Here is a 21,889-nt window from a genome sequence, read left to right as displayed (position 1 = left end):
CGAACTTAACAGAAATCATCAATATGCATAAAATATTTTAAGAAATCTTAAAAATCATTTATCCATAATTGATAATTTTCAAAATAGACCATTACTGCATATAGCATTATTTCTCACTCATGAAATAATTAACCTCTATACGCTCAAAATTGAACCACCTGAGCCCTTCATCTTTGTACGGCAAAACATCACATAACAAATAGGTATGTTGCACTCTGCCACTTTTGTGACTTTATTGTTAACCAAATTTGGTTTGAAATAATCAGGAAAATGACAATAGATGATTATATAACAATAATTAATAAGTTCATAAAATTATGAATATTTAATTCTTTACCCATAATATTTTACAACTAAAATAATCCATAACTCCCATTACTGATGTAATCAATGATGTGATTGATTAGATAATTTATGACAAACATAATCCTTGTGGTCTGAAAGCGCCATGTACTTGATTAATTCTAATTAAATCAAGTTCAGACCCCAAGGAGGGATATATATATATATATATATATATATATATATATATATATATATATATATATATATATAGTTTTCTTTTCTCGTTCAACAAGCCATTTCCTTTACACTCTATTGGATAAATGTATAAGGCTAATTCTAAATTTTGCATGTAACAAGCAAATTTAAAAATTCGAGTTTTCATCATATTTTCAAATTGATTACTATTATTATATCACTTCATCTAATATATTAACCATTCACAGTTACATCGCTTTTGTAGAAATGCATAAGACCCTGACATATAAAATGTTATACATACGTTTTTATATGTCAATAATGAAAAAAAAATCCCATACCTGACTTACAATGCCTGAAAGCGCTACATTGACCTGTAATATAAGACAGTTGCATATATTATATTATGAATTGTATTACTAATATTCAAGTTTAATACAACAAGATAACAATGTTATAAAAAATACTTTGCTTCTGTCATTATCATGACTACTCCGTGTAATTGGTGCAGGATGATGTATGGCACAATTTTGACAGTTAATCATCGCTGGTTGCATACTGTCGTTTTCAGGTCAGACTGCACTTTACAAACCCTTGTGCTATATAGCCATCGTTTGTTATCAACTTCTTATTACATAATTAAAGTCATAACATTTCTGCTTATCATCTTTTCTAGTGTTTAGTTTTTAACTTTGTAAAAATAAAGGACGTTCTATGCCAGCCTATATACTGTAAAACAGGAGTAATGTTTTTATTTTCATATCAAAATTCATTCAATGCTTCAAGGCTTGGCATCTATGTTTTGCCTTTAAAACAATAGTTTTTTCCCCATTAAAGCTGAACACTGCTCGTAAAAAGGCGCTGTCCGCCATTTCTCTTTTATCACCGCTATCCCTGCAACCCCTATATATATCTCGTTGAAGAAGGCTCATCTGAGTGGACGTACACCTTGTCTCGCCGTGTTACTTGGTCGCGATGAAATAATCAAATTTTACGCATTTCTTTTAAGCATGAAGAATACTAACATAAAAACAGGTCAATGCATTATTTACAAACAGAATATGCATATAAAATAAAAAATAAATGCATTAATTCCAAAGACCACGAAAGGACTACTACACGTAGGCAACGAGTTTCAGGTGTGTAATCGGGTATAACGAAATCGAAGGGTTTATATACCGTAACATGGCCTGGGTGATGGTGTCTATTTACAAACCGTGCTCAGTTTTAATCGTTGAGCACCAATTTTTTTTATCGCGCTGTTGAGGAGATCCACAAATTAAACTAAATGTAAATCGAAGTAAGAAAATTTTAACAAGTTGCATTCGTAGAGGATCGCGTGTTCACGATGTTGTATGTTTAACAAAGATTGATGTCACGAATACAAATGAAACAATTTAAACAAAACTAGGATCTGTTTCTTCCCTACAAGAGTCATTGATTTTGGATTATTGTTGCATTGCAATTAAGTAATTAAGTTCTAAACATTAAACTTGAGGTCTGCATCTCTCAAGGCCAAGACCATTCAAATATTGTTTATGTTAATTATACAATGAAATGGTGTTAAAATTTAGATTTTGTTGTTTGGCCCATTGATTGCTGTAGATGCTTGGAATAACTTTTTAAAAAATTGTTTATATCAGATGCACTACAAAGCACGTGTATAATCCACTAAACTGTTGTCTTTGAAAGTATAATTATTATATTAATCTACAATAAACCTTAATTTTAAACTAAAATGTTTTCTAGCGATAAATACATGTAATGATATAATAATGGGCAAAAAATCCAACACAATCATATAATGTTCAATTAAACAAAATATAAAGAAAAAGTCGCATACTTACATCATCAATGTTTATGTCGAATCCATGTTGTGATCTATGAATTCCTTCATCAATAGTTAAAAGATAGACAACGGAATTCCTTGTCGAGTTTACTGTAAATCGCAAAGTCTCACCTGGATTGCATGACCTTTGATGTGTCGATATGCTAACCTTTTTAAAAAAACAAAACAAATAAGAGGCCTATGGTCCACATCACTCACCTGAGCAACAATAACCATAATAAAATCAGCTTTATGGAGTCATATACAGAATATCTTGACAATGTACATCGTAGTAGAATGGATATTGTATAAATGTACATTTATATTTTTCTCCCGAAATTCCAAATATCTGGACAATGAAGTAAAATAGACACGGTATAATTTTTTTTTTCCTGATATTCTTACATGTATGTTAAACTTTGAGCTCCTTTTTTAACAGGATGATTTTAAAGTCATATCACATACTGAGCGTTGCACCCTACCCCCTAAGATCTTGACTTTAAAATATTTAAATGTACACAATCTGAGGATGTTTTTACCATAGTTATGGCTTTTATAAGCACATTTTTTAAAAAAATTAAAAATTTTGTAAAGATATTTCTTTACATATTTCTCTGTAACTATTCAACCCCCCAATGTGGTCAATACTTACCCCCGGGGGCCATGATTTGAACAAACTTGAATTTACACCAACTGAAGATGCTACATGTGTCTCATATGTTACGGTATTTTTTGCCCATTGATTTTTTAGAAGCTTATGACTTTAAAAATTTCTCTGTATAATATATTCTTTGGTTAAAAAAAAATCGACCCCAAGTGTGCCCCCAAACCCTAGGATCATTGAAAAAAAATTGCATCTACACTACCTAAGGATTTTTTGACACAAGTTACAGATTTTCTGACCAAATGGTTTGTGAAAATAAGATTTTTAAAGATTGTTCTCTATATATGCCTATTCAAAATCCCGCTCTTTCCCCCTCCCCTACCATTAAGGCCCAACCCTACCTCCGTGGTTCATGATTTGAAAAAAAATTAATTTACCCTACCTAAGGATGCTTCCATACAAGTTTTAGCATCAGCTTTTTGGCCAAATGGCCTTTCGAGAAAAATATTTCTTTTAAAAACACTAGCAACATTTTTTCAACCAGTCTTAATTATTACCTTTTAAATGAAGGGTTGCCTTTAATTAAAACAAAACTTTTATTCCCTATACTCGATGAAGATTTGTGTCAATTTCGATTGAAATTGGCCCGATGGTTCCGGAGACGAATTTCAAAAAAATTGAAAAGGTTACGGACAGACGGACTGACAGACAAACACTGTAAAACACTGATCAGAAAATCTCACTTAAGCTTGACGTCAGGTGAGCTAAAAACGAATCAATTTCCACCAAAAATCCCCGTGCAGTAAAAATTTGACTCCAATTTAATAACATTAAAAAGTTTAACCAAAGAATAAAACAAAACTTACAAAATTATTCGTCGGATTTCCTTTTACTGGTATAAATATTGAATCTTCACTAAATTTCCCATTTTGAGTTGCATGGTAAATAAGTAATTGAATTCCAGGATAGAAATTTGGCTCGATGTTGAACGAACATGTAAATTTTGAATGTGTGCCTTGGCCAAAGCGTCCATGCTTGAGTTCTGTTCCTCTTGACGAAATCTTTAATAGACATTGGTGCATATTCTATTGTTAGAATGTAAAGTGAAGAAAATTCATAATCACAGTACTAAGAGTACTGAAAAGCGCTAATCTAACCATATTGCTACTTTTTCAAATGTCAGTTGTGAATTAAATGTTAATATCTTTATTCATGTACACAATTTAAACAATTAAAACTTGTTGCATGAAAATGCATGATATTGCATGCGGCCATGTTATTATATTTTAATTGTTTTGAAGAGAGGAGTTTGTAACATATGTCACACTGAAATGAATGAAAATGAAATGAATAAAAAATTAATGAAAATCTCCAACATGACATATTTGTTCTCGAATTATAAATTTTGTTCATCTAATTTTTTTTTACATCCCCGGGGGCAGTAAACAAAGATAAAGAGTAAAAGGAGCTGTTTTTTTATAAGCTTTGAGCTATACCCGCTAAATTTTAGTCAGTTATGAAAGACGATGAAAACGCAGTATATTTCTTAACTTAAGGGTAGAGGGTTAACAACTTCATTATCGCTATATTGTTTTAAAAGAGAATGGATACTATTTTGTAAGCGTAAATTGATCCTATATACGAGGACGATCAAATCAAGACAGTAACGAAGTGGGTGATCTATCAGGGATGTACATGTATTTACTTTCTTGGGACATGTTTTTAGTTTGTGCAGGTGTTATTTTATTAAAAACAGGCAAATGTAAAGGTATCTTGAATGAAAACCGTACAAGACCTAGAAATTAACCTTCGTTAAATATTTTCTTATATGTTTGCTCTGGAAATATTCGACGTTCAATTTCCTGTGAAAACACATACATGTACTTATTTACGGCGCATGAACACAAATATAAACGTCATCGCGCGTTTTGAATATATTTATTATAGTTAAATAAAAAGATCAAAGTCACATAACTAATTTGACATGTACTTATGAAAAATAATCGTTAAATTATATCTATTCGTTAATAAAAAAAAGATTATTCTCAACAGAATTCTGGCACTATGTATTTAGTCGCGGAAGCACAAATACTTCAGGCAAAAATCATCAATACATGTATGTAACTTTAAGCATTGAATGCTTATTTCTGGATTTCGTCAGTCCTATAACACATCAAGGCTGTGCAGACAAATTATGATACCGCGCGTTACAGTTTGACTGTACTGCCTTGGTGTATTTATAGGACTGACGACATCCAGAAATAAGCATTAAATGCTTAAATAATACATGATTATATTTCAAATCAACAATTGTTAAGTATAATTATACACAATCCTGACAAATGTGTAATTACGAAAACAATAACAATTGCAACCACTCGATTTCCCACGGAAATGCGCAATAAGGCTGATTTCGCTCTTTCTTCATCCATATTCATAATTGATACATGTCGAATAATTTATTTTGCAATACTTGGTGGAAAGTGTTATTTCATATGACTCGACATTTTTTTCAGCTTTCACCATTTTTATTAAATGAAAGCAAAACAATTTGTGTTAAAATTAATGTCTCACTCATTTCTCCCATCAAAGATTCACCGGTGTGAGATATTTTAATTCTTTAATTGTGTTATATGAACGTTTGAGTGAAAGATGTGCGTTTTGTGAAAGAGCCAGTTTGAGTTCCGCCGTGGAAATTCTAGAACGTGATTTAGATGATACTGACTTTCCGTCATCAAAAAATTTGTAAACTTCACGGATATTGTAAAAAAAATAGCATTTTGTTTTGTTTTCTCCATTCAATAATTCTACAACTTTTGGTAAATATAAAGGTTACATGTACCTTGATCTTGCTATTTTTAAAATATGAGCGGTCGGTCAGCATGATCCCTAGGTGGTGCTTATAAAAAGATCATGGGACATGGTTTAGCCCTAATAAAGGTTAGCAAACGCGCTTAGCTTTTGAAAAATGAAATAATAAAAAAAATCCTTTTAAAATCTAAAGGAAATAATGAGTCATATTTCAGTGTAGAATCAATACAAATTGAATTATATCAATAAATCAACAGCGAGTGGAAAATACACATATTTTTTGTTACATGTTCAAGTTCATTGACTCAATAAAAACCCTGACTTTTCTTGACGGTTTTTATCATGCTCTGATTATCAGTGAATTCAAACAGTAAAAATAATTCATACAATTCCCCCCCCCCCCCAAAAAAAAAACCAACAAAAATATCCGTATTTCAATTTTGAATTCATACAGAGAACCAGTTCCAGCTGGTATTTGTTTAATGTCAATTCAATCATCGAATTGTTTCTAAGTTAATGCCATAGGTAAATTCGTTCTTAACAAAACAAAGTATCCATAAAACGAATTAATATTGTCTAGTTGACAAATGGATTGTTTTTTTTTTAATCACAAACAAAAATAGGCCTGTGGCAGAAACGAGGCGATAAGGACCAAATTTATCTGTTTCTGTTTTCCATATAAAAATATTTGCACAATTAAGAGCCATTCTCTGTAAGCATTTAAACTTTTTCGGCACGCATAGAAACGGATTTTGCCGAAAAAAATTTCAGAATATAAACATTAAACTATGTAAAATGCACATGCAAAATTGTCTATATACTACCAGTTTCCAAGGAAACTAGACCCAAACTTCATTTTTCATCAAAATAGGCCATTTTTACTGCAGTGTTATAAAAAAAATGCGGCAAGCTCAACGTTTAACAAGCATAAAATTAAAATGATTATTCCTTCAGCTATCTAAAAATATGATGGGAAGCTATCCTTATTGTTGTAAAATAATAAGTTAAAAAAATGATTACATTTTTGGAAAATGAATTATCCCCATTGCAATTTAGAACTCTTTTGTGCTGAAAGTTCAAAAAGAGAACTTTGAAACAGCATGTCAACAAAGTGGTTTTTTCCCCAAAATCTTGAAGATTTTATCCTTATTTTTGTTATGACTCATAGATATTGTCACAATACATATAACACCTCTATATCCGACTGTTGTTTCTGAAATCACATCCAATGCCTTGTCATGTTTATGGAGTGCAGATGGACTTAATTGATCTTTGATACTTCAGGTTTGTTATGCATATGAATTACTGAGAAAAATCACAAATTACAAAGAAAAATACCAAATAAATCAAATACAATATCACTGGAACTTATTTTACATGCATGTGTTATTACATGTAATGTTCCTTTCAATCAAAAATGTATGAGTTGTTTCCCCTGTTAGAACCTTCAATCTCTGATTGAAAACAAACTAGAAAATCAATAAACACAAGAAAATCAAACTAATTAAATCTGTAAGCAAAAAAACAAAACAAAACAAAACAAAAAAAACCAAACAAAAACTGTGTGCAAAGATAAAGCTATTACCATACATATTCTGGTATTTTATTAATAATATAAAGATTATTGCCTTACATGTAGTTAAAAAAACTCTCCCTCACCACAAAAGCTTGGAAAATACACACAAAATCACATATGTATCATTTTTACGTTAGAAAATTGATTGTTAAAATCGAACAATTTTCACATATGCTTATATGAACATGTATTCATTTTCAGAATATTACAACTGTTTATTGCATGTATATTTATGTAGAAAGTTGAAACATGTTACCAAACTAATCGTTATACTGTTTGAGGGGATTAATTTTCAAAGCATACTCACATCAATGAATAAAAATACATGTGGGTATTGTACTGATAGGTATTGTTTTAAATTAGCTTGTGTTTACTGCTCTTTATGCCAATAATTGTCAATGGGATAAAGGAATAGGACTGTAAATATCAGATACACAGATCTTCTAACTTTTTATTTCTCCAAAAATTTGAGTTTAAATAATTTTCCATTATACGCACTGCTCTATAGGGGTGTCGGGAGTCAAGGTCACTTCCCCTGTTGTATTTAGAATTACAAATTTCATAAAGAGAACTAAAAAATAGCAATGAATCTGGCCTACCCATGAAAACACTTAAAAATCATGTTTATTAAAATGTATTGTAGGGTCCATTGTATTATGATAGGAGTTTCCTTAATTTACTTTTATTATCTATCGAAGTTCACATACCTTTAGGTTTATAATTATTATAAACTTTTGAAATCAGCATCTAATTTTATGACATTTGGGATAAGTAATGAATTTATCGATAACTTGATGAAAGTAATATTATTTCTGCTGAGAAGGACATAATTTTCACATATTTATGAACCATAGTATGGGTTTTATAAAGTTTGAAAATTGTAAAATATACACTTTTGTTTCCATGGAAACAATTTTGAGGAAACTTCCCAACCATGTTTTGATTGATTGTTTCTGATTACAGAAGACCCAGTCATTTCGGGATTGTTGTCGGCTTGCATCAACCTGTCCGCAAGAATTTACAGGGCATCACCAAAAATGCCTCATTTCTAGGTTTTTTACAAAGTCGTTAACCAAGTACTTTTAAGCCCTTGGTACAATAAAGAAAGATAAATACTTTGATTTGCTAAATGTATTATTCAATAGTTAAGATGTGATGCTTTGTTAGTTTGATAAAGATTTATCACAAACAAATCTAATTGAAATAAATATTTATGCAGAAAAAGTGTGTTCTTAAGTAAAAATCAAGACAATTTTGTGCTAAGAATGATGGGTATGTGTATCCATGGTAACGTCATAGACATCCTCTGTTTAATGATTTATGAAGATTTAATTTTGATAAGATACTATTTCATTAATTGGCTAGAATAAAGGACAGATATTTGACGATATTCCACATTCAGTCATGACGTCTTCAATGTGTAAATCTACGTAATACAATCTAATTTATAAAAAAAGGTCCATGTTTTTTTTTTATTTTTGGACTACGTTTCGTTGTTTTATGAATTAAATAAGTATATAATAACTAAGATTTGTTTTTTTTTTTATCGCGGAAGAACATAAAACTTGGATTCCATATGCTTCCGTAACACCCCTGCGTTTTGAGGTATGCTGTCTATTAATTATTTTGACCATTTTTCATTTTTTTCGTATTGCATTTAAGACAATTTTCTAAAGAAAGAAATAAATGTCAGATTAAATCAACAGAAAATATGCCCAAAAATATTTACCGGCCTATAACAACTTAAACTTTTAAGAGCCACTCGCTGTATGCATTTTAACACTTGTATAGGAGGTTCGGCACGCATAGTCTTTGATTTTTATATGTATATTCTAAGGAATGTCGATACGCTATTTATAGTTGTCACCAAACGGAAAATACCAAGTTTTTGGTTTGATTAAAAACGGTCAAATAGTTAAATAAACAATTAACAACTATAAATAGCGTATCGACATTCCTTAGAATATACATATAAAATGAGGTAGAACAACACTACCCTGCGGTTTCCACAAAACAATAAACGTAACAACTAAAGGACAAACATCTCAGTTTTATTAAAAAAAATAAAATGGGCTCATTTTAGTGACGTCATAGATGAACAGCTATTGGAGATTGATGACGAATCTACCACTCCACGGTAACTGCCGTACTGATCTTTTGCAGGGCAAAATAACATAGTTCGGTGAAATATGACCTACTGGCATTTGTTTCATTTATGGTATTTAATTATCTACCATCTAAAACCTAGGCAAAGTAAATAAATTTGCATTGCAAGATAACAGTACCGTTCTTATTGTGAAGGGATATTTAACAATATTAATGTTATAGACATCCTCTGTTTAATGATTTATGAAGATCTAATTATAAATAGGTCTGCGCATTAGTTCCCATATTATGAATATGCATTTTAACAATATAAATAACTCTTATAAAATTCCTAATTTTTAAAACAATTTTTTTTTGGGGGGGGGGGGTCATCAAATTTGAGGCCTTATATCTCAAACAAGAGGCCCATGGGCCACATCGCTCACCCGAGGAACAATAGGTATGGAAAAAATCAGCTTAATGGACTCATAATACAAACTATCTGCACAAAATACAATAATACATGTAGATTCTGTATGAATAAAATCCCTTTTCCCCCTGGATATTCTTAAGTTTATAATCAATAGTCCCTTTTCTAACAGAATGATTTTATAGTCATATCACTTGTTGAGTATTGCAGTTCTCAAAAAGATCCTTAACAATTGTTTATATATTGGATATAAACCTACATCAAACTCTGATCCTTCTTGTGAGGCCGAAGAATTGTCCTGGGGCCAAAGTCTTAACAATTATTAAGAATCATCTGGTTGATTAGTTTCTGAGATGAAGATTTTTAAAGATTTACTCTACGTATTCCTATGTAAAACTTTGACCCCCCCCCCCTTGTGGCCCAAACCCTACCCTACTCCCGGGGCTCATGCTTTTCACAAAATTAAATCTATACTACCTCAGGATACTTCCACACAAGTTTCAGCTTTCCTGGCTGATTAGTTTCTGAGAAAAAGATTTTTAAAGATTTACTTTATATATTCCTATGTAAAACTTCGGCCCTCCATTGTGCCCCACCCTACCCCGAGGGTCATGATTTTTACAACTTTGAATCTACACCACGTAAGGATGCTTCCATACAAGTTTTAGCTTTCTGGACTGATTAGGTTCTGAGAAGAAGATTTTTTGAAGATTTACTCTAAGACTATATATTCCTATGTAAATTTCGCCCCTCCATTGTGGCCCCACCCTACCCCCATGGGTCATGATTTTCACAACTTTGAATCTACACTACTAAGGATGCTTCCACACAAGTATCAGCTTTCCTGGTTTATGAATTTATGAGAACAAGATTTTTAAAGATTTACTCTATATATTCCAATGAAAAACGTCGACCCCCCATTGTGGCCCCACCTTACCCCCGGGGTCATGATTTTCACATCTTTGAATTTATACTACCTTAGGATGCTTCCACACAAGTTTTAGCTTTCCTGGCTCATGATTTTATTAGAAGAAGATTTTTAAAGATTTACTTTATATATTCCTATGAAAAACGTCGATCCCCCATGTGGCCCTATCCTACCCCCGGGGTCATGAATTTCACAACTTTGAAATTACACTACCTGAGGATGCTTCCACACAAGTTTCAGATTTCCTGGCTTAATTGATTTATGAGAGAAGATTTTTGAAAAAATTTATCGCCCCTTGAAAAAAGCCTTGGCCCTTAATTTCCCAAAATTTGAATCCCCTTTGCCTAAAAATGATTTGTGCCAAGTTTGGTTGAAATTGGCCTAGTAGTTCTTGAGAAGATGTTGAAAATGTGAAATGGTCACGGTCAGATGGACGGACGGACAGACTGACGACAGACAAAATGTGATCAGAAAAGCTCACTTGAGCTTTCAGCTCAGGTGAGCTTAAAACGGTATGACATAGATAACAACTTATACTTTAATTTTTATACAGATTAACAAGATACATCTAATTCTAAAATTTGAATGCCATAACTGAAAGAGTAGGCAAGATATCGCGTTAATTTTTAATTTTAGCATTTTTCTATTAAATCCGGAAGTACCAGAACCGGAAGTCCAAACCTTACATACGCATGTCATTTACAAATGCTATAAGACTATTGCAGAATCGTTTAAATAATTCTTTCTGTTTTCAAAAAATTCGCTGACGAAACTTTGTTGAGAATAATAATAAAAAAAGACAAAAACAATAGGTTTTTTCGACTGAAGTCGAAAAGCCCAAATTATCTTAATTCTTGTGTAGATTTTCCACACAGACTAAACTAGGAGTTGTATTTTGCTATGGTTTATGATATCAGTCCCAAAAACTATTTATCACAGTGAGGGAAAGAGTAATCTCCTGATTGGTTGGCCAATGCTTAAATTCCGGGAAAAGTCATGGGGTTGGGGGTGGTTCCATCAAACATCCGATCTTAACTAAAAGTTCACTTGGACTAAACAGGTGTTATATATTGAGACGTTCCCAATTTTAAGTCTTCCCCAGAAGACTAACTTTGACTGGCAATATAGTTGGCCCTTTTCCATGTAACTCTCAAAATAAAGCCAGGTTTTCCAGGAAGAGGTCTCACAATAATTTTTATGAAATATTTAAGACATTTTTGATTTAAGACGTATTGAAGTGAGATCAGAAAATCTTAGTATGAGTGCATTATCATGATATCATAGGTATTTAAACAAATAACATAATCTTAAATTCAGTTTATCTCCTACTACTGTAAAAGAAGAGACGATTTCCTAACAATAAATTCCACACATATTAAATTTATGGCAATTTTGAACCCGGCCTGGGATCTGAACCCCTAACCTAGGGGTTTCACAATTTAAGTAGAGGGCTTCATGGACATTACATTCATTTATTTAGTTGTTGGAGAAGAGAAGATTCTTTAAAATTTGCCCGCCAAGAGGCCCCGATTTGGTAAAAAAAATAAAAATAAAGGATCAATTGTGTATTACAATTAAATGGACCACCTTTAGGGCTGGTATTGCTTTCTGTCTTTACAAATAGCATATCGATTTCCGTTCTACTTCTTGATTTTAGGCCATACACTGTAAACTCTTGGGTTCTAGTTCTCATCATGTATAGTGATTGTATACTAATTTCTTTGGAGATAATACATTTAATTTCAAAAAATGTCGTCCATTTGGTGTAAGAAATTCAAATTATAAATAAAGAAATTTAAGAAGTTGTATCGATACTGAATTGTAGCCCTACAGCTTGAACAGGATCAGATTATAGAATATTGTCCGTTATTCATTAAAAAATTAACGATGTTTGTTGCCGATTGCCCAACTGACCCATCCACATTTTTTCCTAATCTGTAAGCCTTCCTACTGCATTTTTGGCATAAAATGTCACCAATGCACACTTTCTTTGCAAAAAACGAACTTCATTTACTTTGCAGTACTTCTTCCAGAATTGTACCATTTTCTATAGATATTCCGGAAAGGCAAACGCAAAGACTTTGCTGGGCATGATTTTTTTTAAGTGGCACCTGTTTCGAGTAACACAGAGTGAATGATTCTGGTCCTCAAACAAGCGTGTTTACACTTGAGCCCCTTTCAAATTTGGCGCACGAGCACTTTACAACACTTTGCGATCGGATTTTTTAAAGATTCGCACGAGCTCTCTCATACGTTGCACAGCTCTCGCATTCGTTGCCTGCGTTTTAGTGCTCGCATCAAATCTCCTCGAAATAGTGGACATGCACACTATTCAGACACGACCGAATGCGATCCAGATCATCGCAGTACAACGCACGGACATTAGTACGAACGTTTTACAACATTTTGTGTACTCGCAAAAGTGATGCATGACTATTAAAGGTTGTAAGATGAATCGCAGTCATTTATGCGCGTATTGTGCGACCTTGGACTGTTGCTCAACATGCCTCATGTTATCTTGCAACGTTTTACTATCATTGCACGACTTATCCGTAATATGCCATGCTTTGCCACTAGTATATTTATACCCTGTATAAGCATTTCTGTTTCAGACCGCAATTCAACAATATACATTTATTGCATGATGGTGAGGGAAATATGAAGATTTATTTCCCCAAGAAAAATCATATGATTATACAAAATACGTTGATTTCTAAAAATTATTTGACTTTTCAAAGGCAATAACGTCGTGATTGTTTGATTTTTTCTGTTACTGTCTCTCTTTTCTTTCATAATTTCGAATCATATATAGTTAAGTTTGTTTTGTGATGTATAGAGAATCATAATGATTAATTATTTTTTTATTTAACATTTTTGTCTACATCATGGGCTCATATCGGCTTTTCTATTCCTATGAAATCGCCCTGACACGTGACATTTTAGACCAATCAAATATAAAAGAATAATCATATTGAGGTATAATAATACATGCTGATGCATCTTTGTTTCTTCTTGGGCGGCATGTTCTCTAGCTTTCAACTATGTCTATTTAAGCGTCGGAAATGGGCGGTACATGTATATACACCCCGTCTGACTCGCACGAGCATTCGTACCATGGAACGCCTGATCGCTAGTCCAATCGCAATTGGCGCACGTTCAATCGTCCGATCACCTGGTCTCTCGCGCGATCCTATCGCATTCTCTTTCAACAGTCGCTTTCGTTGTACAACAGTCGCATATAGACTGTTAACTGCAACGTCACAAGCGAAAATCAAAGTTCATGCTTGTGGCTGTTACTATGGTTCTTCCATTAATATGAACTTACTCTTAGGATAAATAGGAATTTTAAGATATAAAAGGACATTTGCAGACAAGGCATGAAGTTTAAAATATTTTAAATATTTTGCATTAAATCATGATTTTTTAAAGTATACAGTCTCATAACTGAAGCGATGTTTGCATACAAATTTTCATAACGCGCTAATGCGCGTTACTCAATTTGCATGCACACACCGCTGCAGTTATGAGACTGTATACATGTACTTCAAAAAATCATGATTCAATGCTATAGTAAAACGTTCGTACTAATGTTTGTGCTTTGCACTGCGTTGATTTGGATCGCATTCGGTCGCGTCTGAATAGTGTGCATGTCCACTATTTTGAGGAGACTTGATGCGAGCACTAAAACGAATGCGAGAGCTCGTGCAACGTATGAGAGATCTCGTGCGAATCTAAAAAAAATTCCGGTCGCAAAGTATTGAAAAGTGCTCGTGCGCCAATTGTGAAAGGGGCTTAAAAACCCTTTCACAATTGGCACACAGGCACTTTACAACATTTTGTGATCGAAATTTTTTGTCTTCGCACGAGCGATCGCATTAGTTGCACAAACTCTCGCATTCGTTGCATGCGGTTTTTTTTTTTGGTCTTATCAAGTCTTCTCAGAATTATAGACATGCACACTATTCAGAGGCGACCGAATGCGATCCAAATTGTTGCAATGCATTCAATGCAATACAACATTCTGTGTGCTCGCAAGAGCGATGCACGATTTTTAAAGATCGTAAGATAAATCGCAGCTGTTTTTGCGTGTGTTGTGCGACCATCAGACTGTTGCTCAACGTGTCTCACGTTATCATGCAACGTTTTACTATCATTACAAGATTTATCGGTGTCAGATTCAATGCTTTGCCGCCACTAAAGTATATACTGGATACAGGGCTATTTTCGGCCCATGTTATTTTCGAATCAAAATACGGTTTTGCCTCGTCTTGAATTCGTCCCAATAATATTTTGGCTAAAGAGAGGTAATATGAGACATTGGAATTCACCAAGTTTCCGAATCGGGCTGAGTGTCCCTTGTAAAGTATACACTGTATAAGCATATCGGTTTCAAGCTAAATATGACCTTGATATTGACTGTTGCTTTTGAAAATCTTCTTGGGCCTTATCTTTTCTACACATTTTAATATTTCTACTGAAGATCGAGCTTCACTATCGGGCGGTTTATACCGATATACCCCTCTGACTCGTACGATCATTAGTACGATGAAACGCATGATCGGACGAAAGCCGCTCATCCTATCGTATTGCGCATCAATCGCCCAGTCATCTGGTCTTTCGTGCAATCTTATCGTAATATCTTACAACACTCGCGTTCATTGTACAACAGTTGCACATAGACGCAAGATACATCGCAAGTGTCAATGCGTTTACATCGCACAACGGTTGCTTTGAATCGTGCGAGTTTCGTACGGGTACTTTTTCATATGCGATTACTTTAGCAACAGTTTACAGACGATATTCGATTTGTTCGTTCGCACGAAAATTTTGTCGCTTCTGCTCCTGTGCCAATGGTGAAAGGGGGTTAAGGTACATTCTATTATTATCCTAGTAAGTAATGTGGCTACTTTACTAAGTATTTACTTAATCAACTAGCTACCACTGCCAATTGCATTACTTACGATATACCAGAGAGGGCCTGTAACTCGTTTCTTCGTACTAATATCAAAACTAGCAACATCCCCAATCTGAAATATTAAAGAATTTTTTTAAATTTCAATCGATTATGGTATTTTCAATTAGGCTGGATGGTCATCAAACTACCGTACAGATGAACCAATAATCTTTTCATATTCTTAATTCTTTTAAGTTATGAACTATCATTTAGTTTAGAGGAATAGCAATTATTTTAGAATTTTTACTCTTTCCAGTGTTTTTGCCTACGAATCGATTTTGTAATGTATAGTCCAAAACATTTCATCAATGACTTTTTCAATATTTTAGAAGGCTTGGTGGTCAACAAATTCACCATCAGATCCACTTCATATTGTTTAGCTGTAAAATATAATTTAGTAAAGAAAAATATCATAAATCTATTTTCAAATTTGGATGTTTTCCTACATCTTTATATTTACAATTTACATCTTTATGTTTAAGGAGATATATATAGTCTTAAAATGGCCACGTCCATCCAGACTTCTTTTAAAAACGTACAATTGATGAAAATTACAAAATTATATAAGTAATAAACAATCATTCTCAAAATATTATGAGGTGATCAAATAAAGTGGGACAATCAAAATTAATCTCGGATTAAATCATTCACGACCATAGTGATCACATATACATTTTTCTGCTTATATATACACCAACATTGATATATACCATGTACACATTTACATGTATATCTTCTTTGGATGTGATCATAGAAACTTTAACGCCTTATTTTGAACTACTGAACATGACGAGATGTTGCAAACTTTTTGTGTAGATAACAAGATCTAGACCCCGAAGCTTTCTGGTGATGTGTTAATATTAAACCACCCAAAACGTATATTGTCAGTACATATAAATTATATGAAATAGAATCACTGTGTCTTCTTATATTGAATACCCTACATGTACATGTAGTTTTTATTTAATCCAATTAATTTTTGTTACATTTTTTCAGAAAGTTCTAATTTATGACTATTATGAATTAAAATAATATGGTTTTGAATATCGCAAATGTGCTGTTTAATGCAGCATTATATATATATATATATATATATATATATATATATATATATATATATATATATATATATATATATATATATAAAGGAAATTACCACACTATAAGGATTCCTAGGATGTATAACAAGTCCTCTGTTTCTTCTGGAAGCATACAATGTTTCCGATGCCTTGTCAGCGCCATGATGGGTCTAAAAAGAAAAAAAGAAAAAACCCACACATTTTCTTTAACAAATTCTAATTCAGATAACGTTGATATTCTTACCTGAAAACTTATTAGATTATGAAACTTGAATAAAGGCTTTATCACGTACAGTCGCGAAAACTGATCTACTTCATTTCAACGTGAATACTTGGAACGAATAAAATTCAATCGAAATAGATCTTTAACCTTAATAATAAGAAATTTGTTTTTGTAACCTTTAATGTCTAAAGATTTTCGATGAATTGTGTCAATATGAAGGTAGAGAGCATTTACTTCGTTGAAAAATACAAGGATCGCTACTTTCATTGTCCGTATAAACCAAGTTGAACACCTCTCTCTCTCTCTCTCTCTGTCTCTGTCTCTCTCTCTCTCTCTCTCTCTCTCTTCTCCCACTGTTACATATAATTGTCAATGAGGTAATGTACGTTAATTATTGATATAATAGTTGTGTACGTTTCACAAAGCAAATTCTTCCATTTATGGATAATAATTTTATAGTTCAACCATTTGTAAGTTATTTCTGGCGTCAGTCCATGCAGTCCGTTTTCTTGATACATCTGTTAATTTACGATGGATCGCGAAATACAAATCGTTTTATTTAAAATTTAGTTCTACAACTTATATTTACGAAAGACGAATAGGGCCAGTTAAAAAAATATTTTTTTCTCGTAATTTCGAGAAAAGATCTCGTTATTACGAGTTAGTTATCTCGTTAATACGAGAAAAGATCTATTTTTAAAATGGCGCGTTTCATTATTCTATTCTTTTTCTATTCTTCGCGAGGGGATGCTCCGCTTAGCGGTGCCCTTGTTTGAAATTGAATTAACAAAATTAATAACGCGTGTGACCACCATTTGCGTTCACGCATGCTTGACAGCGATGCCTCATTGATGCCACTTAAGTGTTCAAATATGCTTGAGGGATGTTGTTCCAGATGTTGGTTAAAGCCTGGCCTAAATCAGCCAATGTCACTGGCTGATTTGGTAAACGGCGTAAACGTCTTTCCATTTCATCCCAGACGTGCTCGAGGGAAACAGCTGGCCAAGGCAAGACATCGACATTCTGTTGAACAAACAAGTCCCTGACTACACGTACAACCTGTGGTCTTGCGTTGTCTTGCTGCAGAGTGACGTGATTTTGATGTCTCTGTATGAAGGGTATCACATGACGCTGAATAATTTCATCTCGATAGCGTACGCTGGTGAGATTTCCATTGCCAATTTGTAGAGGGGTCCTTCCACGTGCTGATATTCCACCCCACACCATAACGCTACCTCCACCAAATTGTCGACGTTGCACAACACAAGCGTCCTGGTAACGCTCCCCAACGCGACGATACACCCTACAACGGCCGTCACTGCTATCCAAATGAAATCTGGATTCATCAGTGAACAGAATATTTGCCCAGTCCTGTATTCTGAATCGCAAATGTCGTGTGCACCACGCTAGTCTGGCGATACAATGACGCTGAAGCAGTACTGGGCGCACCGCTGGACGTCTTGGTCTGATGTTTTGCTCGCGCAGACGGTTACGCACAGTTCTTGGACTACTTGGTCGAAGCCATGGAATGCTACGGGCAGTCAAACTTGCTGTCTGGAAACGATTTCTCAGATGCACAAGTCTAATGTGGTTTTCCTGTTGACGTGACGTCACACGAGGTCGCCCAGAGCGCGGTCGATTCTGAGTGTTGCCAGATTGTTGAAAACCTCTCCATTATGACTGGATTGTGTTTCGATGAACTCCAAAGTGTCTTGCTACAGTATTTTGTGCCATTCCAGCTTGCAGCATCCCAACAGCACGATTACGTTGGTTTCCGTTGAGTCGTGGCATGACATAGGGGTAAATTTTGTTGAAACTAAAGCGATGTTCTTAACCAAAAAAGTTTAAACAAATCCTTTACAGTTCTTATTCCAAACAGTATTGGCCCGTAAAACTCGTGCGTACAAATTCTTCAATAAACAACAGGTGCTCACTAAGCATGAAAAAGTCCGTGCACCCGGACGGTTACCATCCGATATTGTCAAAAACATTACCATTATCGATTGTTTAAATTTTATAAAACAAACATTAGATATAGAAAAATTATACTCAATTTTTATAATGCACAGTTTCTTTTTTCCGCTAGTATATTTCTCGGTGGCACGAAGTGTGTGTGTGTGTGGGGGGGGGGGGGGGGGTAATTGTTGTCGGAAGAAGCCGGGCTACTTAGAGCTAATCCACGTCTATCATACCCTTTCACATACAACCACCGTCGATATGGAGATCGAACTTGGGTTGTTGCGGTGATAAGTATTTGCTTTGTCCACTGTGCTACTTGGACACCTTGTGTAACTTACGCATTATCAACCTTAAAGTATTAGATATGAAATCTTTTAACGATATTAATATTACATCTACTGAGTACTTTTTCTTCTGTTTCTTAAAAAAACTGTGATTCATAATGACAGGGCTGATATATACACGATCCAATTATAGCTACATTGTAGTTGGTACATGTACCTATGCTACGACAGATACGTCAGAAAAATCACGGACTGCACGAGAAAATCATGATGATGTCAGACTCATTATCTCATATAATACGACTTGAATATTTCTTTCATCTAACTTGCTGATGTACAAAAACAATTATTTTTACGGATAAGTACTTACCATTATATTCAGTTCAGAGGCATAGTTTGAAGGTGTCAGAGATAATTTCCCATAGCCTTGGTTATCGACATTTAACGACGTGGATATCCATTGATTGGTAAAAACGACGTATTTATACACATGGTGGCAGGTCTTTAATTTCCTCTCGATTATTTTGACTTTTACAGGCATTGTAGACGTTTTTAAGTTCTGAAACTTGAGCTGGAATGATAAAGATAAATGATTGAGAAAATTTATTTGTTTCCTCTAGCCATCTGGAAAGGTGCATGACTTTTATTGGAATAAAGAAATTATAGTTTCCTATCCAAATAATATTTTTTTAAAATCTTATTTGATTCCTCAAATGATCATGGTTATGTTATCAGGTTAATAAGGAGTGTAAAATGACAATGTGGAAAAAAGTTTGATGGTACACAGAAGGAGATGTTGTTGATGATAGTGTAGATATTGATATTGCCCCATACTTGTAGAAATTTTTCTTACGGAAACTACAATTTTTAATATAAAGATGAACTCACTAATTTTGGAGCAAAGATGTGCATAATACGTTATGGAGAAGCTAAACATGTCTATTTAAGGATTAATACCAACACACGACGACCGACGACAGACAAATGGATAGCAAATGATCATCTTAATTATACATATTATATGTATAATAAAAGTAATCTAAAAACTAGATAATGCATGTATATCATTTGCTTACAAACGTTACGAATGGCAAACCAGGTTGAAAATCGTTCCGCTTTGGTTCTAAAGTCCACTTCATTTTTCCATCACGTTTGAGTTTAACAATAACGGAATTAATAACGGTGCTTCCTGTTGAGGGGTCGCTGACTTTAGCAACGACCTCTATATCATTTTCGTATATTATTGTGCTCGATTTTAATGGTGTTGACTTAGTAAATTCTCCAGTAATCTGTAAGAAACATTTCAATTTTGTTCCATTTGGATTATATTTAAAAAATCATAAACTCAAGAACCCGTGAAAAAATCATCATCATAAATAATAATTACTTACATCCGCAGCGTCGTCGCTTAAGAAAAGATTGGTATTCCTAATTTTCGTCACATACTGAAGACGAATAACGCCGGAAACTGGTTTTCCAAAAAAGTACCTAAGTTTGGACAGTTTAAATTTAAACCATGAGTTTAATTTCCTTGCTGTTAATTGCTTTTTTATTTGTCTTCAGTCAGGTTACCAATTGCACTGCATTGTTAGAGAGAGAGAGAGAGAGAGAGAGAGAGAGAGAGAGAGAGAGAGAGAGAGAGAGAGAGAGCAAACCTAGCTTTAATTTTGCATCTGAGATTTCTTGTTGATCTGGTATAAAAGGTTGGACAGTTAATTTGAACCTTGAATTTTGGAACCACTGTTGAGGAAAATAGGAACTCAATTTTTCATTGCAATCAACATGAAAAATGAAGTAGCTAGTAAAATGTAAATAATCAAAATAATTGTAAGACTCACCATATTTACGGACTTCAAATTCTTTCTCAGTTTTTCTTTTCTAAAGAAATTAAAACTACAAGTATAATATTCAACTTTTATTAATAAACTAATATTAACGCAGAAATTAAATTTAATTTTTTTGAAAACCTTTAGTACCATGATTTCAACAACTATACGCCAATGTCCATTATTTGAGTTTTGGGGTATTTGGAAATTCCTGCTGTATACTCCTTTTTTTCCTCGAACATCTAACCATTGCTTAACTGTCTTGTTTTTACCATCCTAAAAAATTCAATTTAAATGCCCGTCGTTCATTCATATCAACATTCTGAATAGACAGCAAGGAATGTATAAAATATTACTGTAATCAACAAAACAAACATATTCGTACAAATATTTCTATGTTGAACAGCCCTGTGTAAGGTTTTAAACTTGGAAGGAGCACAACCACTCGTAATTTTACTAAAAATGTTAAAAAAAAAAAAATGTTAGTTCAATCAAATTATATCATAATAAAAGCATTCATAAAAATCAAACTTTCTTAATTTTCATTGTACTGAAGTAAAAAACAACCGTCCTCTTTTTCGGCATACATCCCTCTGTCTGTCTGTATGAGAGCTACGGACGTGGTAGAGTCAAACTTAATAGATGACTTAATTGACCCCCCACTGAACGTGAGTTTTGCCTCCGTAATATCTGATGATGATACGCTTAATGGTACCTGAATTGAAATAAAATTGTATAAATAAGTATTATTACATTACAGTTCGTCAAATGTGCGAATATAAATTAATATACTTACATTTATCATCACATGATTCGACGTTC

The 21,889-nt window shown here is 33.5% G+C and overlaps 1 protein-coding gene across 1 annotated transcript; it reads right to left on the bottom strand.

The window, feature by feature from the left end:
* Positions 1-1,887: 1,887 nt before the first annotated feature.
* LOC136276355 (CD109 antigen-like) lies at positions 1,888-21,885 on the bottom strand. The gene is made up of 14 exons (XM_066088232.1): positions 21,864-21,885; positions 21,635-21,782; positions 21,453-21,523; positions 21,218-21,343; positions 21,080-21,119; positions 20,897-20,981; positions 20,633-20,729; positions 20,318-20,530; positions 19,612-19,812; positions 16,853-16,945; positions 15,704-15,769; positions 3,779-3,973; positions 2,328-2,477; positions 1,888-1,905 (listed from the first exon to the last, which is right to left on the bottom strand). Exons 1-14 carry the CDS (start codon positions 21,870-21,872, stop codon positions 1,888-1,890), a joined length of 1,512 nt encoding a protein of 503 aa, XP_065944304.1. The 5' UTR covers positions 21,873-21,885.
* Between the last annotated feature and the right edge of the window lie 4 nt (positions 21,886-21,889).

This window comes from Magallana gigas, chromosome 6, assembly GCF_963853765.1.
Source record: "Magallana gigas chromosome 6, xbMagGiga1.1, whole genome shotgun sequence".
In the NCBI taxonomy this organism is placed as follows: Eukaryota; Metazoa; Mollusca; class Bivalvia; order Ostreida; family Ostreidae; genus Magallana; species Magallana gigas.
The sequence above is the reverse complement of the archived record's forward strand: the minus strand, read 5'-3'. Positions and strand labels throughout refer to the sequence as shown.